At 40.6% G+C, this 18,210-nt stretch overlaps 1 protein-coding gene across 1 annotated transcript in view; it reads left to right on the forward strand.

Annotated features, from left to right (window-relative positions):
* The window catches only part of LOC115156177 (inactive dipeptidyl peptidase 10-like), a 145,808-nt gene extending 127,917 nt beyond the window's left edge, over nucleotides 1-17,891 (forward strand). Inside the window, exons 13-21 of the mRNA XM_029703528.1 lie at nucleotides 5,404-5,525; nucleotides 5,631-5,678; nucleotides 12,459-12,557; nucleotides 14,625-14,694; nucleotides 15,434-15,628; nucleotides 15,759-15,813; nucleotides 15,957-16,056; nucleotides 16,630-16,688; nucleotides 17,808-17,891. Coding sequence (XP_029559388.1) covers nucleotides 5,404-5,525; nucleotides 5,631-5,678; nucleotides 12,459-12,557; nucleotides 14,625-14,694; nucleotides 15,434-15,628; nucleotides 15,759-15,813; nucleotides 15,957-16,056; nucleotides 16,630-16,688; nucleotides 17,808-17,891 — 832 coding nt within the window. The remainder of the gene's footprint in view (nucleotides 1-5,403; nucleotides 5,526-5,630; nucleotides 5,679-12,458; nucleotides 12,558-14,624; nucleotides 14,695-15,433; nucleotides 15,629-15,758; nucleotides 15,814-15,956; nucleotides 16,057-16,629; nucleotides 16,689-17,807) is intronic.
* The last annotated feature ends 319 nt before the right edge of the window (nucleotides 17,892-18,210 follow it).

Below are 18,210 nucleotides of genomic sequence, written 5' to 3' on the forward strand. Positions count from 1 at the left end.
CGGAGACAGACAGCTCGAGTGGTGAGGTGAGCACTTGCGGCCAAGTTTCAGCCCCCTGTAGACACAACCAGATTTTTGCTAAAATATCTTGGTACTGGGTAAAGTTCATGATGCCGCATTGAGTTCTTTTCTGCTGAGGCATTCTCATTTCGACACCAAACCCACTACTGGTGTGCGTGGCCAAAGAGCTATATTTTCATGTTATCTGACCAAAGCACCAGTTACAATCCAAGTGCCAATGTCGTTTAGCAAACTCCAGCGGTTTACATTTGTTGGATGACATGAAAATAGAGCTTTTTGGCCATGCACAGCAGGGGTGGGTTTGGTGTCTAAATGAAAATGCATACGCAGAACAGAAACCCATACCTAATGTGAAATATGATGGTGGATCTTTGATGTTATGGGGCTATTTTGCTTCACTGGTACTGGGGCCCTTGTTAATGTCAACGGCATCATGAACTTTAGCCAAAAACCTGTTTGCCTCTGCCAGGAGGCTGAAACTTAGCCGCAGGTGGATCTTCCAACAAGACTGTAACCCCAAGCACACATCAAAATCCACAAAGAAATTGCTAATTGGCTGCAAAATCAACATTTTGCAATGGCCATCTCAGTCTCCGGACTTGAAACCCATTAAAAACCTGTGTTATGAATTGAAGAGGGCACAGACCAAGGCTATCGAGGAAGGATTCTGCATGGAGGAATGGTCTAAGATCGCTCCCAGGTTCAGTGTCATTATCCTTGCAAGGTGAGGTATTGAAAGGTATTGCAAAGAGGGGTGTCAACAATTTTTGAGAAAAAACATTATTACTTCCTAAACACAGTCTCTTTCTCTGAGCAATTGTATTAGTATAAAATAATATATGTGCATTCAATAAAACTCAGTATTTGAATTATTTATTGTATACAGTCATTTTTTTTCTCGCATCTTTATCAAGGTTGTTAATCATTTCGGACCCCACTGTATTACAGCATTTTCCAGCAGTAGAGCCCCATAGCAAACCCTGAACAGAGCCACCGCTAGGAGACTGGGCATAAGCGACATACCATACGTCCTCCCTAAGCAATACAACGCAGAGATTGTGGAAATTCTCTGTTCAGTGTTGCTGCCTGTCGAGGCAGAGATGACAGCTAGCATCCACCTGACCGGTGGGGAAGCTTGTCTCCATGCTAACGGTATACCAAAGCATATGTAAAACCAGCAGAGAGTGCAGGAAGTGAACCTGGGTCTCTGACGTGAAAGGCAAACACCCTACGCATTGAGCCAATAGGGTAAACCCTAAACTTGCTCTAGTGACAATTAAATTCTACCATCTCTTAATGCATTTTCGTAGAATGAAAAATGCGTTGAAGGGGTCCAGGGAAATCCAGAAAAGTCTGAGTATCCGGCTTGTCGCAATAGGATTCCTACTGCCACGGGGCGCCCGAACAAGGATGGGAAATCCTCCATTTGTAGTTGCAAACGGAGCCGCCAGGGCTGTGCACAGGTAGTGTAATGCAAAGGAGCACTATCCTGGCCATAGATCTTAAAGAGGAAGATGCTTGTCATTTTTAACAGTCTGGGAATCAATCTGGACAGGTGCAAAGAGCAGGCACAGCCCTGGAGGTTGTAAACAGCCAGTGCTAGTGTGTCATGCGCACCCCAGGGTGCAGCAATGCAGCAGAGGGGGCAGAGAGTGTGTCCCAGTAATGGAGAAGCCTCCTAATGAGTCCAAGGCATATGAGTAGAGTTATTTTTTTTTAAATTAAAAATCTAGCTCAGTCTTCTTGGACTGTCCCCCAACCCTGTGGCAAAGAATGTCTCCTTTTCTCTAACTGGCGCTGTGTAAGTGTTAAGGGTAGAGTAAGAATGTGGCATCGAGATGGAGTTATTGTTAACGTCTCGGAAAAAGAGACAAAGACGTAGTGGCAGGCACACAGGCCAACACTACACTGTTCCACTTCCTCAGAGAGGGTTCTCCATCAATTGAGCTGAGTTGCCGTAGGCTTGCCACCCCCCCCCCCCCCCCGCCTAAAAAAAAGCTTCTGTGCTGAGGGAGTTTTGTAGTGAGCCAAGATAGCCTGCTCCCTTGGAAACCAAACACACAACCTGGGGATGAACTGCCCTCAAGCGGCAGGAATCCACTTAAGAAAAGGGAGAGTGTTAGCAGGTTTTCTTGCCTCGCTCACCTTGGGTGATGGCACCCCTGGTAGCGTAACAAGGAGATGCTATTTGGATGAAAACAGTTCAAAGTAGGCTGAACCAAGTCTGGTAAAATACTGTAGCTGGTGCACGATCAAATATTGCATATTTCAAACTTAGTACTTAAATCACAAGAAAACATTGTAGAATGAGTAGATCACTACATCAATAATATATATAACTCAGAACAGTAAATAAAAGTAAATTAAATTCACTACACATTTAACAAGCATTTCCCTTTCAAAAACATTACAGGCTACGTAGACATGCTCCTGGATTTCCTCTTCCAGGACATTACCCTTGATCCAGCACCGTATGTGGGGGAAGCTGTGCGAGCTGCCCATTCTAGGACCCCTGTCTGCCCAGTGTGAGGCCTGAGCTGGATTTTTCTCCCGCTTCAATCTTAGGGGTGACTGAAGTCTGCTTGAAGCGGGGTACATTTCCTAAAGCCTAAGTAATTCACTTTTATGTGATATGATATCACATTTTGTTACTTTTGTATAATTTCTTTCAAGCATTCGGATGAGAGATGAGTGTTAGAAATATGAATCAACGGGACCTGGGTGACTATATTAGGCTTATGGTTGTAAATATATATATTTTTTTGTCAAATGATGTTTCGCCATTATTTGTCGCCTTATTTCTCATGAGTGTTCATGTTGATCAATATTTCGGCTATGCTGGCCTATTTGTATTTTTTTTTTATATATATTTTTTTATTCTGAACAAAATAAATACAATTCTGAACATATTGTAATATATGTGTCACGGGTGTTGTAGGGTAAAGACGAAGACGCAGCGGGAAAATATATACTCATCTTCTTTTTATTGGTGAAGAAGGAAAACACATACGTATACAGAAAAACAAACGAACTGGACAGTCTTGTCAGGCACACAGCTAAACAAGCACAATCTCCCACAAAAAAAAACATGAAAACAAACTGCTAATTATAGGACCCTCAATCAGAGGCAACAATAACCAGCTGCCTCCAATTGAAGGTCCAACCCCAATTAACTAAACAAAGAACTAAAATAGACTAGATGGAACATAGAAAAATACTAACATAGAACATAGACTAACAAACCCCGGACCACATAAACCAAACACCCCTCTACCTGAATACATAGCCCCAACCACATGAAACAAACACCCTCTGCCACGTCCTGACCAAACTATAATAACAAAATAACCCCTATTACTGGTCAGGACATGATAGTATGATGCTAATGCAGAGGCACCAATAAATTGTCCAGTACACTTATAGTAAGCTGTTTTCATGTACATCCCCATATGTCCAAGGTGAGTCAGGCTTGACTAATTATTGTAAAGAAGTATATCAGTGAACTGTATTTTGTAACTAGTTACAAAACAATAGAAATGCAATTGTGTATTGCTGCTGTCTGTCTGATATCTAACAGTCCATGATCAGCTCTGTTGACCATGAGAGCATTTTACAGAGAGAATGGGTTGAGGCATACTAGTTAGGCTCTGAATGACATGTGGCCCATAGTTTACCTCATCCCCGACCTCACCTTCCCCCGACACCACATTGTCAGGGGCGGCAGGTGTCCTAGTGGTTAGAGCGTTGGGCCAGTAACTAAAAGGTTGCTGGATTGAATCCCCAAGCTGACAAGGTAAAAATCTGTTGTTATATGCCCCTGCCTGAACAAGGCAGTTAACCCACTGAATGTGTTCTTCGCTGACTTGCCTAGTTAAATAAAGGTAAAAAAAATAAAAAAAATAATCTATAACGTGGCCCATTGTTTACCTTCTTACCTGGCAACGACCACAAGGGAATTTCAAAGAGCTGTCAGTCAAGGCAAGCTCATGAATATAAGCTCCCTCCCACTCAGCCTGTTCTTTCAGGCTTCCTGATAGTTAGAGCTGAGAGAAAGGTACAATTTCTTCAATTATGAGCATTTCAATGGCGTAAAAATATCATGGGTGATGTTTAAGTCATTCAAAGCCTAATTTTAATTGGGAAATAGGATGATTGTGTGGAACCTTTAACCAAAGTGCCCAAGTGTCTGAGGCTTTATACATTTTCTGGGAGAGAGGTAGCGGTAGTGTTAGCAACACGACTCGTGGGGTGGAGATGGTTGGCCATCAAGGGTTCCACCGTGGGGGGTTGCAAAATCCAGATACCTCCATGTCCTGCATTTCCTGGCTAAGCGAGCCCCTAGCAATAATCTTGCTGGAAGAACGGGGTCTTCACCCTCTATCTCGGTCTTGAAGTCGAGGAGACCCAAGAGATGAATCCTTGTCATCCCCTACCTCGCCTTCCCCTGACACCACATTGTCAGACAGTGAGGGGAAGGAGTTTGGGGGGTAGAATTGGAGGTAGGTTTGAGACTCCTCCTCAAACCCGCTAAAGCAGAGAGAACAGTCTATGACTTGGGTGGCTGGAGTCTTTTGGGTCTTCCTCTGACACCACCTGGTATAGAGGTCCTGGATGGCAAGGAGCCGGCCCCAGTGATGTACTGTGGCGTACGCACTACCCTCTGTAGCGCCTTGCGGTCAGATACCAAGCAGTTGCCATACCAAGTGGTGCAGCCAGTCAAGATGCTTTCAATGGTGCAGCTGTATAACTTTTTGAGGATCTGAGGGCCCATGTCAAATCTTTTCAGCCTCCTGAGGGGGAATAGGCATTGCCGTGCCGTCTTCATGACTGTGTGGATGTGTTTGGACCATGATATATCCTTAGTGATGTGCACACTGAGGAAGTTGAAGATCTCCACCCGCTCCACTTCTGCCACATTGATGTGAAAGGGGGCGGGCTCGGCCCTCCATTTCCTGTAGACCGTTTACTGTAGTTCACAAGCTCCTTTGTCTTGCTGATGTTAGAGAATTGCTTGTGATGCAATTTTCCATAGTGAGACATTGAAATTAGTATTTGAAAGAGAACTCAAGCAGTAGAAAATGTGAGGTTTCAGTACCCAGTTACTATGACCTCCTGCCCATGTCAAGCACTGAGTCTGCCTCTGTTTTGGGTGAAATTGGAATTGAAACAATGACTTACTTGTATCCCAACTGCTAATATTGTAAACCCATTCACAATGATCTTGTGTCCTGCAGCAACCTGTTTTGTAACATGATTTGCTATGAAACCAGCTCTTTACCAGCTCTTTACAAATAGAAACTGTAGAGTAGAAAATAGAACAGATATCAACTCTGGGCAAATATTTGTTTAGAGGTCAATATTTTCTGTTGTTTTTTCAATCAGGGTGTCGGCAATGGATCCATCTCAACGTGAATGCCTGACCTGCTCCCTGTTCAAACCACAGTGCTCCTACTATGATGCAGCCTTCAGCCCAGACAGTCAGTATGTCCTGCTGAACTGTAGAGGTAATAAATAGTTCAATATAGTTAATCAGAGTCCATTCAATCTCAACAAATGATTATAAATGCTTACATGAACAAAAGGTCTTATGCTTGGTCTCCTTTCTGCAGGTCCTGGCATACCCAGAACTACCATTCACAAACTGAATGACATGAGCAGTAAGTACAAGAACATGAACAATTCAAACAACCATGACCATGGCATTGGGTGTATGTTGCTTGCTTGCATAAGAAATTAAGAACAGTGAGAAGAAAGGAAGAAAATACATTTTTCAGCAGGTCAAGGTTTTTATAGTTTGTAGGAATACACCCGGATGCCCCTTGGTCTTTAAACTGCGTTAGTGGTTTGAAAAAATGTCACACAGTAACTTCAGAAAGTATTCATACCCCATGACATACTCCACATTTTGTTGTTACTGCTTGAATTCAAAATGTATTTAATATTTTTTTCTCTCTCCTATCTACGCACAATACCTCATAATGACAAAGTAAAAACATGTTTTTAGAAATGTTTGCTAATTCATTGAAAATAAAATACAGATATCTAATTTACACCCCGGAGTCAATACTTTGTAGAAACATCTTTGGCAGCGATTACAGCTGTATAATTGTCTGGGTAAGTCTCTAAGAGCTTTCCACACCTGGATTGTGCAACATTTGCCCAATATTCTGACAAATTGGTTGTTGATCATTGCCAGACAACCATTTTCATGTCTTGCCATAGATTTGTAAGTATATATAAGTCAAAGCTGTAACTCGGGAACATTCATTGTCTTCTTGGTAAGTACATTTAGTGTAGCTTTGAACTTGTGTTTTAGGTTATTGTCCTGCTGAAAGGTGAGTTCATCTCCTAGTGTGGAAGGCAGACTGAACCAGGTTGTCTAGGATTTTACCTGTGCTTAGCTCCATTCAAGTTATTTTTTATCCTGAAAAACTCCCCAGTTCCGATTACAAGCATACCCATAATATGATTCCACCACCACTATGCTTTGCCACACTTTTTGCAGTATTACTTATTACTTTTGTGCCTTGTTGCAAACAAGATTTATGTTTTGGAATATTTGTATTCTCTATAGGCTACCTTTTTCCCCACTCTGTCAGTTAGGTTAGTATTGTGGAGTAACTACAATGTTGTTGATCCATCCTCATTTTTCTCCTATCATAGCAATTAAACTCACTATTGGCCTCATGGTGAAATTCCTGAGCAGTGTCCTTCCTCTCCGGCAACTGAGTTAGGAAGGACGCCTCTATTTTTGTATTGACTGGGTTTACTGATACATCATCCAAAGTGTAATTAATAACTTTACCATGCACAAAGGGATATTCAATGTAATTTTTTTTTTTTTTTACCCATCTACCAATAGGTGCCCATTTTGCTAGTCATTGGAAAACCTCCATGGTCTTTGTGGTTGAATCTATGTTTGAAATTCACTGCTCGATTGAGGGACCTTACAGATAATTGTAAACTCCGGGCTCTTCGCTGGCCATGGCAGAACACTGACATTCCTGTCTTGCAAGAGATCACGCACAGAATGAGCAGTATGGCTGGTGGCATTGTCATGCTGGAGGGTCATGTCAGGACGAGGCTGCAGGAAGGGTATCACATGAGGGAGGAGGATGTCTTCCCCGTAACGCACAGCGTTGAGATTGCCTGCAATGACAACAAGCTCAGCCCCAGACCATGACAGACCCTCCACCTCCAAATTGATCCCTCTCCAGAGTACAGGCCTCGGTGGAATGCTCATTCCTTAAATGATAAACACGAATCCGACCATCACCCCTGGTGAGACATATTCACGACTCGTCAGTGAAGAGCACTTTTTGCCAGTCCTGTCTGGTCCAGCGACAGTGGGTTTGTGCCCATAGGCGACATTGTTGCTGGTGATGTCTGGTGAGGAATTGCCTTACAACAGGCCTACAAGCCCTCAAGCCCTCAGCCTATTAGGGATTCTGAAAAAAGAACGTTTCTTTTTTTTGCTGAGTTTATGTGTGGGGTATGACTCAGTCATTCAAAAATCCTGATGAACATTATTATTGCACACAGAGTGAGTCCATGCAACTTATGTGACTTGTTAACCACATTTTTACTCTTTAACTTTTTTAGGCTTCCCAACTACTTCTCAGACAGGGTTCAGTGTGTCAAATCAGAAGGCCTGTTGTCTGGACCTCTGGCAGTCTTTATGGGGGTGCCACAGGGTTCAATTCTCAGTCCGACTTTTCTCTGTATACATCGCTCTTGCTACTGGTGATTCTCTGATCCACCTCTACGCAGACGACACCATTCTGTATATTTCTGGCTCTTCTTTGGACACTGTGTTAAACCTGTTGGGGTGTAGCGGCAGTATTTTCACGGCCGGATGAAAAACGTACCCAAATTAAACTGGTTACTACTCTGGCCCAGAAACTAGAATATGCATATTATTAGTAGATTTGGATAGAAAACACTCTGAAGCTTCTAAAACTATTTGAATGGTGTCTGTGAGTATAACAGAACTCATATGCTAGGCAAAAACCTGAGAACAATCCAACCAGGAAGTGGAAAGTCTGAGAATTGTAGTTCTTTTAATTCTCTATCGAAACTACAGTTTCTGTGGGGTCACATTGCACTTCATAAGGCTTCCATTGGCTGTCAACAGCCTTCAGAAAGTTCTTTCAGCATTCTCTTGTCACTGGGCAGATAATAGGAGCTCAGACAATCAGTGGACTGCCTGTGGACAAAGGGATTGGATATGCACGGTCCCGCGAAAGCGCCGTTCCTTCTTTTTCTTCTTGAATGAATATGCTATTGTCCGGTTGAAATATTATCGCAATTTTACGTTAAAAATACCATAAAGATTGATTTTAAACAGCGTTTGACATGCTTCTAAATTCGGTAATGGAACATTTTGACTTTTCGTCTCTGGTACCGCTCTGGTACCGCTCTGGTACCGCTCTCGCGCATTATGCTTTTGCATAAGTGATCTGTACGCACGAGGTATTTGGACATAAATATGGATTATTTTGAACAAAACAACATTTCTTGTGGAAGTAGCAGTCCTGGGAGTGCATTCTGACGAAGATCAGCAAAGGTAAGAGCATATTTCTAATACTAATTCTGAGTTTAGGTGACCCCGAACTTGGCGGGTGTCTGTATAGCTTGCTGTGATGGCGAGCTATGTACTCAGAATATTGGAAAATGTGCTTTCTCCGTAAAGCTATTTTCAAATCTGACACAGCGGTTGCATCCAGGAGTAGTCTATCTATAATTCTTTAAATAATTGTTATATATTTTGGCAACGTTTATGATGGATTTTTTTGTAAATTGATGTGCACATTCACCGGAGGTTTTGGTGGGAATACATTTTCTAGCGTCCCACGTAGCCTATAGAAGTTAACCAACCTCCAGAAGAGCTTCAATGCCATACAACTCTCCTTCCATGGCCTCCAACTGCTCTTAACTTCCCTGGGCTAGGTCGGACGCTTGCGTCCCGCCCTAGTCAACAGCCAGTGGAATCGCGTGGCGCGAAATACAAATACCTCAAAAATGCTATAACTTAAATTTCTCAAACATATGACTATTTTACACCATTTTAAAGATAAGACTCTTGTTAATCTAACCACATTGTCCGATTTCAAAAAGGCTTTACAGCGAAAGCAAAACATTAGATTATGTCAGGAGAGTACCCTGCCAAAAATAATCACACAGCCATTTTCAAAGCAAGCATATGTCACAAAAACCAAAACCACAGCTAAATGCAGCACTAACCTTCGATGATCTTCATCAGATGACACTCCTAGGACATTATGTTATAAAATACATGCATGTTTTGTTCAATCAAGTTCATATTTATATAAAAAAACAGCTTTTTACATTAGCATGTGATGTTCAGAACTAGCATACCCACCGCAAACTTCCGGTGAATTTACTAAATTACTCATGATAAACGTTCACAAAATACATAACAATTATTTTAAGAATTATAGATACAGAACTCCTTTATGCAATCGCGGTGTCAGATTTTAAAATTGCTTTTCGGCGAAAGCACATTTTGCAATATTCTGAGTACATAGCCCGGCCATCACGGTTAGCTATTTTGACACCCACCAAGTTTGGGACAACCTAAACTCAGAATTACTATTAGAAAAATTGGATTACCTTTGCTGTTCTTCGTCAGAATGCACTCCCAGGACTTCTACTTCAACAACAAATGCTGTTTTGGTTCCAAATAATCCATAGTTATATTCAAATAGCTCCGTTTTGTTTGTGTGTTCAGGTCACTATCCGAAGGGTGATGCACGAGCGCATTTCGTGACAAAATAATTCAAAATATTCCATTACCGTACTTAGAAGCATGTCAAACGCTGTTTAAAATATTCCAACCGGGCAACGTTGTATTCATTCAAAGGCTGAAATAATTTTTTTTTAATTCTCATGAACGCGCATCTCCAGTGTCACTTTCCCCAGGCTGACCACTCACAAATTCTCCTGCTGTTCTTCGCCCAGAGACAGCAGACACCCCATTACACTTTCTGGCGGCTTTAGAGAGCCAATGGAAGCCTTAGAAAGTGTCACGTTACAGCACAGATGCTGTATTTTCGATAGAGATGCAACAGAAGGACAACAAATTGTCAGACAGGGCACTTCCTGTATGGAATCTTCTCAGGTTTTGGCCTGCCATATGAGTTGTGTTATACTCACAGACACCATTAGAAACTTTAGAGTGTTTTCTATCCAAATCTACTAATTATATGCATATTCTAGTTTCTGGGCAAGAGTAGTAACCAGATTAAATTGGGTACGTTTTTTATCCGGCCGTGCAAATACTGCCCCCTAGCCCCAACAGCTTAAATGCAAGTAAAACTAAATGCATGCTCTTCAACATATCGCTGCCCGCACCTGCCCGCCCGTCCAGCATCACTGCTCTGGATGGTTCTGACTTAGATTATGTGGACAACTACAAATACCTAGGTGTCTGGTTAGACTGTAAGCTCTCTTCCAGACTCACATTAAGCATCTCCAATCCAAAATTAAATCTAGATTCGGCTTCCTATTTCGCAACAAAGCATCCTTCACCCATGCTGCCAAACATACCCTCGTAAAACTGACTATCCTACTGATCCTTGACTTCGGCGATGTCATTTACAAAATAGCCTCCAACACTCTACTCAGCAAATTGGATGCAGTCTATTACAGTGCCATCCGTTTTGTCACCAAAGCCCCATATACTACCCACCACTGTGACCTGTATGCTTTCATTGGCTGGCCCTCGCTTCATATTCGTCGCCAAACCCACTGGCTCCAGGTCATCTAAGTCTTTGCTAGGTAATGCCCCACCTTATCTCAGCTCATTGGTCACCATAGCAGCACCCACCCATAGCACACGCTCCAGCAGGTATATTTCACTGGTCACCCCCAAAGCCAATTCCTCCTTTGTCCGCCTTTCCTTCCAGTTCTCTGCTGCCAATGACTGGAACGAACTGCAAAAATCACTGAAGCTGGAGACTCATATCTCCCTCACTAGCTTTTAGCACCAGCTGTCAGAGCAGCTCACAGATCACTGCACCTGTGCATAGCCCATCTGTAAATAGCCCATCCAACTACCTCATCCCCATACTGTTATTTATTTAATTTATTTCGCACCTTTGCACCCCAGTATCTCTACTTGCACACTCATCTTCTGCACTCATCACTCCAGTGTTTAATTGCTATATTGTAATTATTTCACCACTATGGCCAATTTATTGCCTTACCTCCCTTATCCTTCCTCATTTGCACACACTGTATATATACTTTTTCTATTGTATTATTGACTGTGGGTTTGTTTATTCCATGTGTAACTCTGTGTTGTTGTTTGTGTCGCGCTGCTTTGCTTTATCTTGGCCAGGTCGCAGTTGTAAATGAGAACTTGTTCTCAACTGGCCTACCTGGTTAAATAAAGGTGAAATAAATAAAACATTCAAAACAAAGGGGTTGAATACTTATTGATTGAAGACATTTCAGCTTTTCATTTTTCATTAATTTAGGAAAATCTGGGAAAACATCATTCCACCTTGACATTATGGGATAAAGTGTGTAGGCCAGTGACAAAACATCTATGTTTAATTTATTTTAAATTCAGGCTGTAACACAACAAAATGTGGAAAAGTCAAGGGGTGTGAATACTTTCTGAAGGCGCTGTACGTGATCCACAATGCCGCACCATTCAACTGCAAATGCTCAACACTGACAATACAATACAACAGTAAATATACACTTGGACCAATTAAAGCATTATAAATCAGTTTAAATGAACACCAGTGTATACAAGGGCTTCAAGCAGTGAAGTGTTAGGACTGCGTCCCAAATGGCTCTATGGGCCCTGGTGAAAAATAGTGCACTAAATAAGGAATAGGCTGCCATTTGGGACATACACTAGGATACTGCAGTAGATAAATGATCAACCTCTTCCTTCTCTGCAGGCACATTGCATGAGTGATGTTGATTAATTCACTCATTAAAGTTGCATCATTATATCCTCTGTGGGCCTACAACAAATGTATATTGCTGAATCAGTTTCCTAGCAATTTGATCCTCATTAAGCTAGATGTGGAGCTTGTACAGTCTTTAGATGCATCCTAAAGCAGATGTATGCATTGGGTGAGTGGGAGTGTTTGGAAAATGTGTATGAACATAGATATGGTAATGTGATTAATTAAAGGATCATGTTCTATCATATGATTTGATTATGCTGCTCATTTCAGTGATATGGGTTTCAATTTCAACCATAGATGTGTTTTTAGAATATCAGAACATTATAGCACATCATATAAATGCAAATACATTAAAAACATTATATGCAATTAGGAGTTTATGCAGATATGTAAACATAGTACTTTCTCATGAACATTTTAAGAGATCGTTTTTGATGTGTCTGGTTAATCCAATTATTTGTTTATGTATTGCTCCTTCACTGTAAATAGAGAATTACATGTTGGAGAAGAACACAGCACTAAGTGATGCGCTGATATATAGGAATATACCTCGGAGAGACATCAGAAATCTACAAATCAACAACTTCGGTATGACAATCCCTTTATCATGATCATTCTATCATCTTGACCATCATCTTCATAATCATATTTGGGAATAGGTTAACGCAAAAGACTGAAACTTAAGTCAATCTCAGATCGATTTTCTGAGGCCAAGTTATTAACCTCCCGTTTCATGTAAGAAGGTCATGACCATCATTCTTTTAGGGAAAGAGGATAATTTTGTACATGTATTAAACTGCGAATTTAACCAATTCACTCCCCTTGCATATGGGTTCCGGGGAGGAGTGAGAAGCTCAGTTCTGGTGACGTTTTAAAAGGACATTCTACTCCAAAATGTATGAAACTAAAATGATGCTGACACCATCTAAAATATGTCCACCTCCAGAAGTTTGCTCAATAACATATTGGTAAAAATTATGTTAAAATTATGTTAACATATTGGACCATGCATATATCCTGTGCATGGTATATATTATGGTTCCCCAACTGGAATTTTCATTGTTGGGCGTAAAAACACCAGGAAATCGTCTCCAAGTGATTTTAATTTAAGAAATCTGTTCCCAAGTATTCTCACACATAATAGAGAGACACGTGGTCATATACAAATGGAAGGTTTGTAATGATTATGTTTTAGTCAAACATATGTTTGGGCTTCTTGCGGTCAATTTGCATTCTACACATTATTTGTAATTCCGTTCCGGCCCTCTGATCATTCGCTCAAGAAAGAAATCGGCTGAATTTAGTTGATGATCCCTGGTCTATATTATGTGCTATTAGCAATAATCATTATTACCTGTAGCCCAACTGATGCAGCATAGTGACTATAAAAGTTACATAGGCTGAAGCATGGGGTTTGTTCTTATGTATTTACCCAATTGGACACAATAAGTTGTGTCCAATGGGGTTTTGTTATAAATTATTATATTTTATTATATATATATAAATTATTATTAACTCAAAAGTTTTATTTTGTTTCTATTACAAAGTATGTCATTGCTCCTTTCAGAGCTCTTTTTCTAAACCAAGGTTTAAGACTCTGTAAAACTGAATTTGTAAAATGATGCCAGACGCACAATTGAAGTAAAGAAATAAATATGGTAGCAATGTAAAACTAGGATTCCCCCTCTTTCATAACAAGTTGCTCTCGCAACTTTAATGTGCTTTGAGAGGAATATTTATCTCACATAGAACAAACAACAATAAGCCAACTAGGTAAATAGGTAAACGAACAACAACATTACATGGCAAAAATAGTAGCACTGGAAAATTACATCCCTTACTCTGATCTCAAAAACGACCTCTCCAGAATCCATATGACGGAAATCAGTTGCAGTTGCAGTAACAGATAACTTTAACCCCTGTCTTTGGGCATCGTCATGATCATTACCATCATCCCCATCACCACTGCCATCGTAATCAAAGTTATAGTTGTTATCGTCGTCATGAATCATCATCCTTATCCCTCTTGTGGTTCATTCACATGGAATAAAGGCACAGTTACAGGAAACATATGTTAGCTGTTGACATGTGCTACAGGTATGGTTTTTAGCTGTAGAGTGTGAGACATGGCCAGGGATAAACACAATTAATGGAACAGGTGCACAGCTGTGTGAGGTGATTGTGAATCAGCTCTGGAATGAGAAGCTTGCCAATCTACTGATCCAATTAAATGGGAAGGGTCACCATATGGTTTCTCCACTCCGGTCCATGTGTGCAATTAGACACAATGTGCTACATTTTGTTAAGGCTTCTGAATGGAGACTACCTCAATTTCTAGGCTTGCCTTTTGTCTGTTTTTCCACCCTATTTTCCTCTTTATGTCTTGATGTAATTCTGTCTGCAATGTAATCAGTTGCTAGGTCATTTGTTGAGCTACTGTATGTGATATGTAATTTATCAAATCATGATTTCATGCAATCATACCAGGTTAACATATAAAGATTCTCTCAAGATTCTCATTGTAGAAATAAACATGATATGTTAAGATTCTGCATTTGGCAGGATGATTGGTACTCAGCATAATCAATGTGCATTTTTATTGCCTGCATAATATGGACCGCTGAGGTGTAAGGGAATTGTGAATTTATTTTATAGCGCTCCGTCTGGAGCTGACCTTGCCAATGGATTTTGATGAGACCACTGCGCATCCACTTCTGCTGATCCTGTACGTATCCTTCCCCTTTACCAATTCTGCATCCTTATCTCGGAGTGTACTGTGCGTCATTTCCTAAACCCTTATCTTTATCAATCCTTAGCTTCAGATTGAATATTGTATGAGAGCAATAGTGGAACCAAAGTTCGCATCAGCATTTCTCCTGAGATGATTGAGGGATCAAGATAAAGATTATTGTCATTTCTTATATCTCTTCGGGGATTTAGAAAATAAGTGTATTGTGCTTATCCAAATAGGGATTTCCTAAAAGCTCATATTTCTTTATGAGATATAGGATGAATGGTGTCTTCAAGTACTGTTGGAAATTTGGAAATCAGACATTCCGACATGGAAATAACCACTTAAAAGATGCTCCAAAGTTGGAAAATTTGCCCAGAATTTGTTAACCAAATGTATGATGTGAGATGTTTCATCACTGACCTTTCACTTTTTCAAACACAGGATGATAAAATAAAGCCATTTACAACCTTAAAAATGTGAACAATGTAGCTAGTTTGACCATATTGTGAATGTTAGCAATCTAGCTAACTCATTATTAGCTAGCTTAGTTAGCTAGCTGATATGTCAGTGGTGAAGCATTCATAAACACTTGAACAGACTCATGTTGTATTTCCAACTTGACCAACTAGGAAATACGAGATTCCAAGGATAATTTGAACACGTAGAGAAGTCACTCATTTTAAAGCTTGTTGGTAAATTCAGTTTGACCAACTTTGATGGTGTTCCACAGTGACAGTGCACCTGGTGGCCATGCAGTGAGTGACCAGTTTGTTCTGGACTGGGACTCAGTTCTGGTCAGCTCAGATAACGTAATTGTGGCTCGTCTGGATGGCAGGGGGAGTAGGTTCCTGGGCCAGAGGGTTCTACATGAAGTCCACCAGCGTTTGGGAACTGTGGAGGTGCAGGACCAGATCACAGCAGTAGAGTATGTACTGGAGCATGAGCTGAAAGCTATCACATGGGACTTAGTAGATACTTAGAAAACAATAGATTTGTGGGGAGTTGTTTCAATTGCATTTCAGAAATCTTTGACTTATACCCTCATATTTTATTAGGTACCTGACCAAGCTGCCATATGTAGATAACAACAAGGTGGCCGTTTATGGAAAGGTAAAGAAGTGTAATTTATTATATTTGAAGATATATATTTTGCTATAACCTTTCAAATCGTGTTGTCTTTAGTATTCTTACTTACATAGGTTTCTACCATCATCCGACATTGCATGTCCAATATGTTTTTCTGTTTTCCCCAGGCTTATGGGGGCTTCCTGAGCTCTCTTCTTCTCCTCTCCTCTGGCTCCATGTTCAAGTGTGGGGTTGCTGTCGCTCCCGTGACAGACTGGAGACTCTATGGTAATTTACCAGTTTAAGATAAATCCTTTCAGCGGCCATTCATTTAATACAGATTGTCAGGTCCTGCTCAATAGGGCTGAGGAGTTATACTGATGGCCATTTACTTAATACATCAGGGTCTGTCAAATACGGCAGGCAGATGTGACAATCATCCATTGACTTGGAATGTCCGGCCCCATCCACTAAGGCTGATGTATGTTGTTGACTATACCATTCATGTAAATGGTTAGGCCAGCATGCACTATTACTCTATAGATATCTGGCAGGCACTGTGTCCTCCATATGGGAGGAAATAGTGTTTCCTACTACTTTAGAGCTACATTTGAATATCTTCATCACACAGTGGCATAAAGCTCATTTGATAGTACAGGGAATGCAGAGGTAATCATAAGGAAAAATATACCTGATTTCTGTCTATTCAATTACTGGAATCTTTTTCTCACTTTTCATTTCACCTGCATTTTGGATATTTCATTGATGGTATCAATCTCCATATTTCCTACCTGTCATTTTTCAAAGACTTAAGATGTTCACACATTTAAGTGTGATGTTTTGTGTTCTTTTTTTGTAAAGGTTCGGCCTTCACTGAGCGATACTTTGGATTCCCAGTCAAGGATGAGCATAAATACCAAGTATGATTGACTTTCCATGGTCTTTATGAAGAGTATTGAGAGGTGGTGAAGGTGGAAGCACTTAGAAAATTCAAAATTTAATCTTGGCATAGCAACTGATTCAATAAACACCTGTTACACTGCAATAGCCTCATATATATAGATTTTTCTCTCATGGCAAGACCATTGTTAAAGTACAGCAATCTGTGCTTGAATGCATTTCTCTGTGAAATCTTTGAGAATACAACAGTGAACAAAAATATAAACACAACATGTAAAGTGTTGGTCCCATGTTTCATGAGCTGAAATAAATGATGCCAGAAATGTTCCATATGCACAAAATGCATTTTTCCATGTGCACAAAATTGTTTTTTACATCTCTGTTAGTGAGCATTTATCCTTTGCCAAGATAATCCATCCACCTGACAGGTGTGACATATCAAGAAACTGATTAAACAGCATGATCATTACACATGTGCACCTTGCGCTGGGGACAATAAAAGGCCACTCTAAAATGTGCAGTTTTCTCACAAAAGCTACGGACAAGGAAAACAGTTGCATTTTATCGATGGCAATTTGAATACACAGAGATACCATGACGAGATACTGATGCCCGTTGCTGTGCAATTCATCTGCCACCATCCCCTCATGTTTCAGCATGATAATGCACAGCCCCATGTTGCAAGGATCTGTACACAATTCCTGGAAGCTATACATTTTCCAGTTCTTCCATGGCCTACATACGCAAACATTTCAACCATTGAGCATGTTTGGGATGCTCTGGATTGACGTGTACGACAGCTTGCTCCAATTCCCGCAAATATCCAGCAACTTCGCACAGCCCTTGAAGAGGAGTGGACAACATTCCACAGGCCTCAATCAACAGCCTGATCAACTCTATGCGAAGGAGATGTGTTGCACTGCATGAGGCAAATGGTGGTCACACCAGATACTGACTGGTTTTCTGATCCACTTCCCTACCTTTATTTTTAAGGTATCTGTGACCAACAGATGCATATGAACTGTAACTCAGTAAAATCTTTTAAATTCTTGCATTGCATTTCTTTTTGTTCAATATAGTTGTTATTTATGTTTTCAGTTTCTCTCAGTTATATAAAATGTGCATTGTGTCTCTAACAGCTCTCCAGACTGTTGACTAACATCACAGGCACAAGTCATCTGAGGTTTCTCATCATCCATGGAACAGCAGATGGTGAGTTCTAGTTCTTCTAGTAGCTATTCTGGACAGTGGTTGCACGCCATTGTTGGACTTCAAGGTGGAGCTCTTTGTAAGATTAATAAAAAAGATGGGAGACAATCAGTCATCTAATGAGTGTTTAATCTGTCAGACAGTTTGTAGGAAAAACAATGGGCTTACTGTCGAAGTGTGTTCAGTAGAACTGATTGTTAGCCTTAAGTGGTGATTCAAAAATAGATGTTTCAGACTATTGTTTATGAAATTTGTACGGTATGAATGTCAGACACTAACAAAATCGAACTGAGCAGCACACGTTGCAATTCCATTGTTCAAAATTGCCTACAA

This window comes from Salmo trutta, chromosome 20, assembly GCF_901001165.1.
Source record: "Salmo trutta chromosome 20, fSalTru1.1, whole genome shotgun sequence".
In the NCBI taxonomy this organism is placed as follows: Eukaryota; Metazoa; Chordata; class Actinopteri; order Salmoniformes; family Salmonidae; genus Salmo; species Salmo trutta.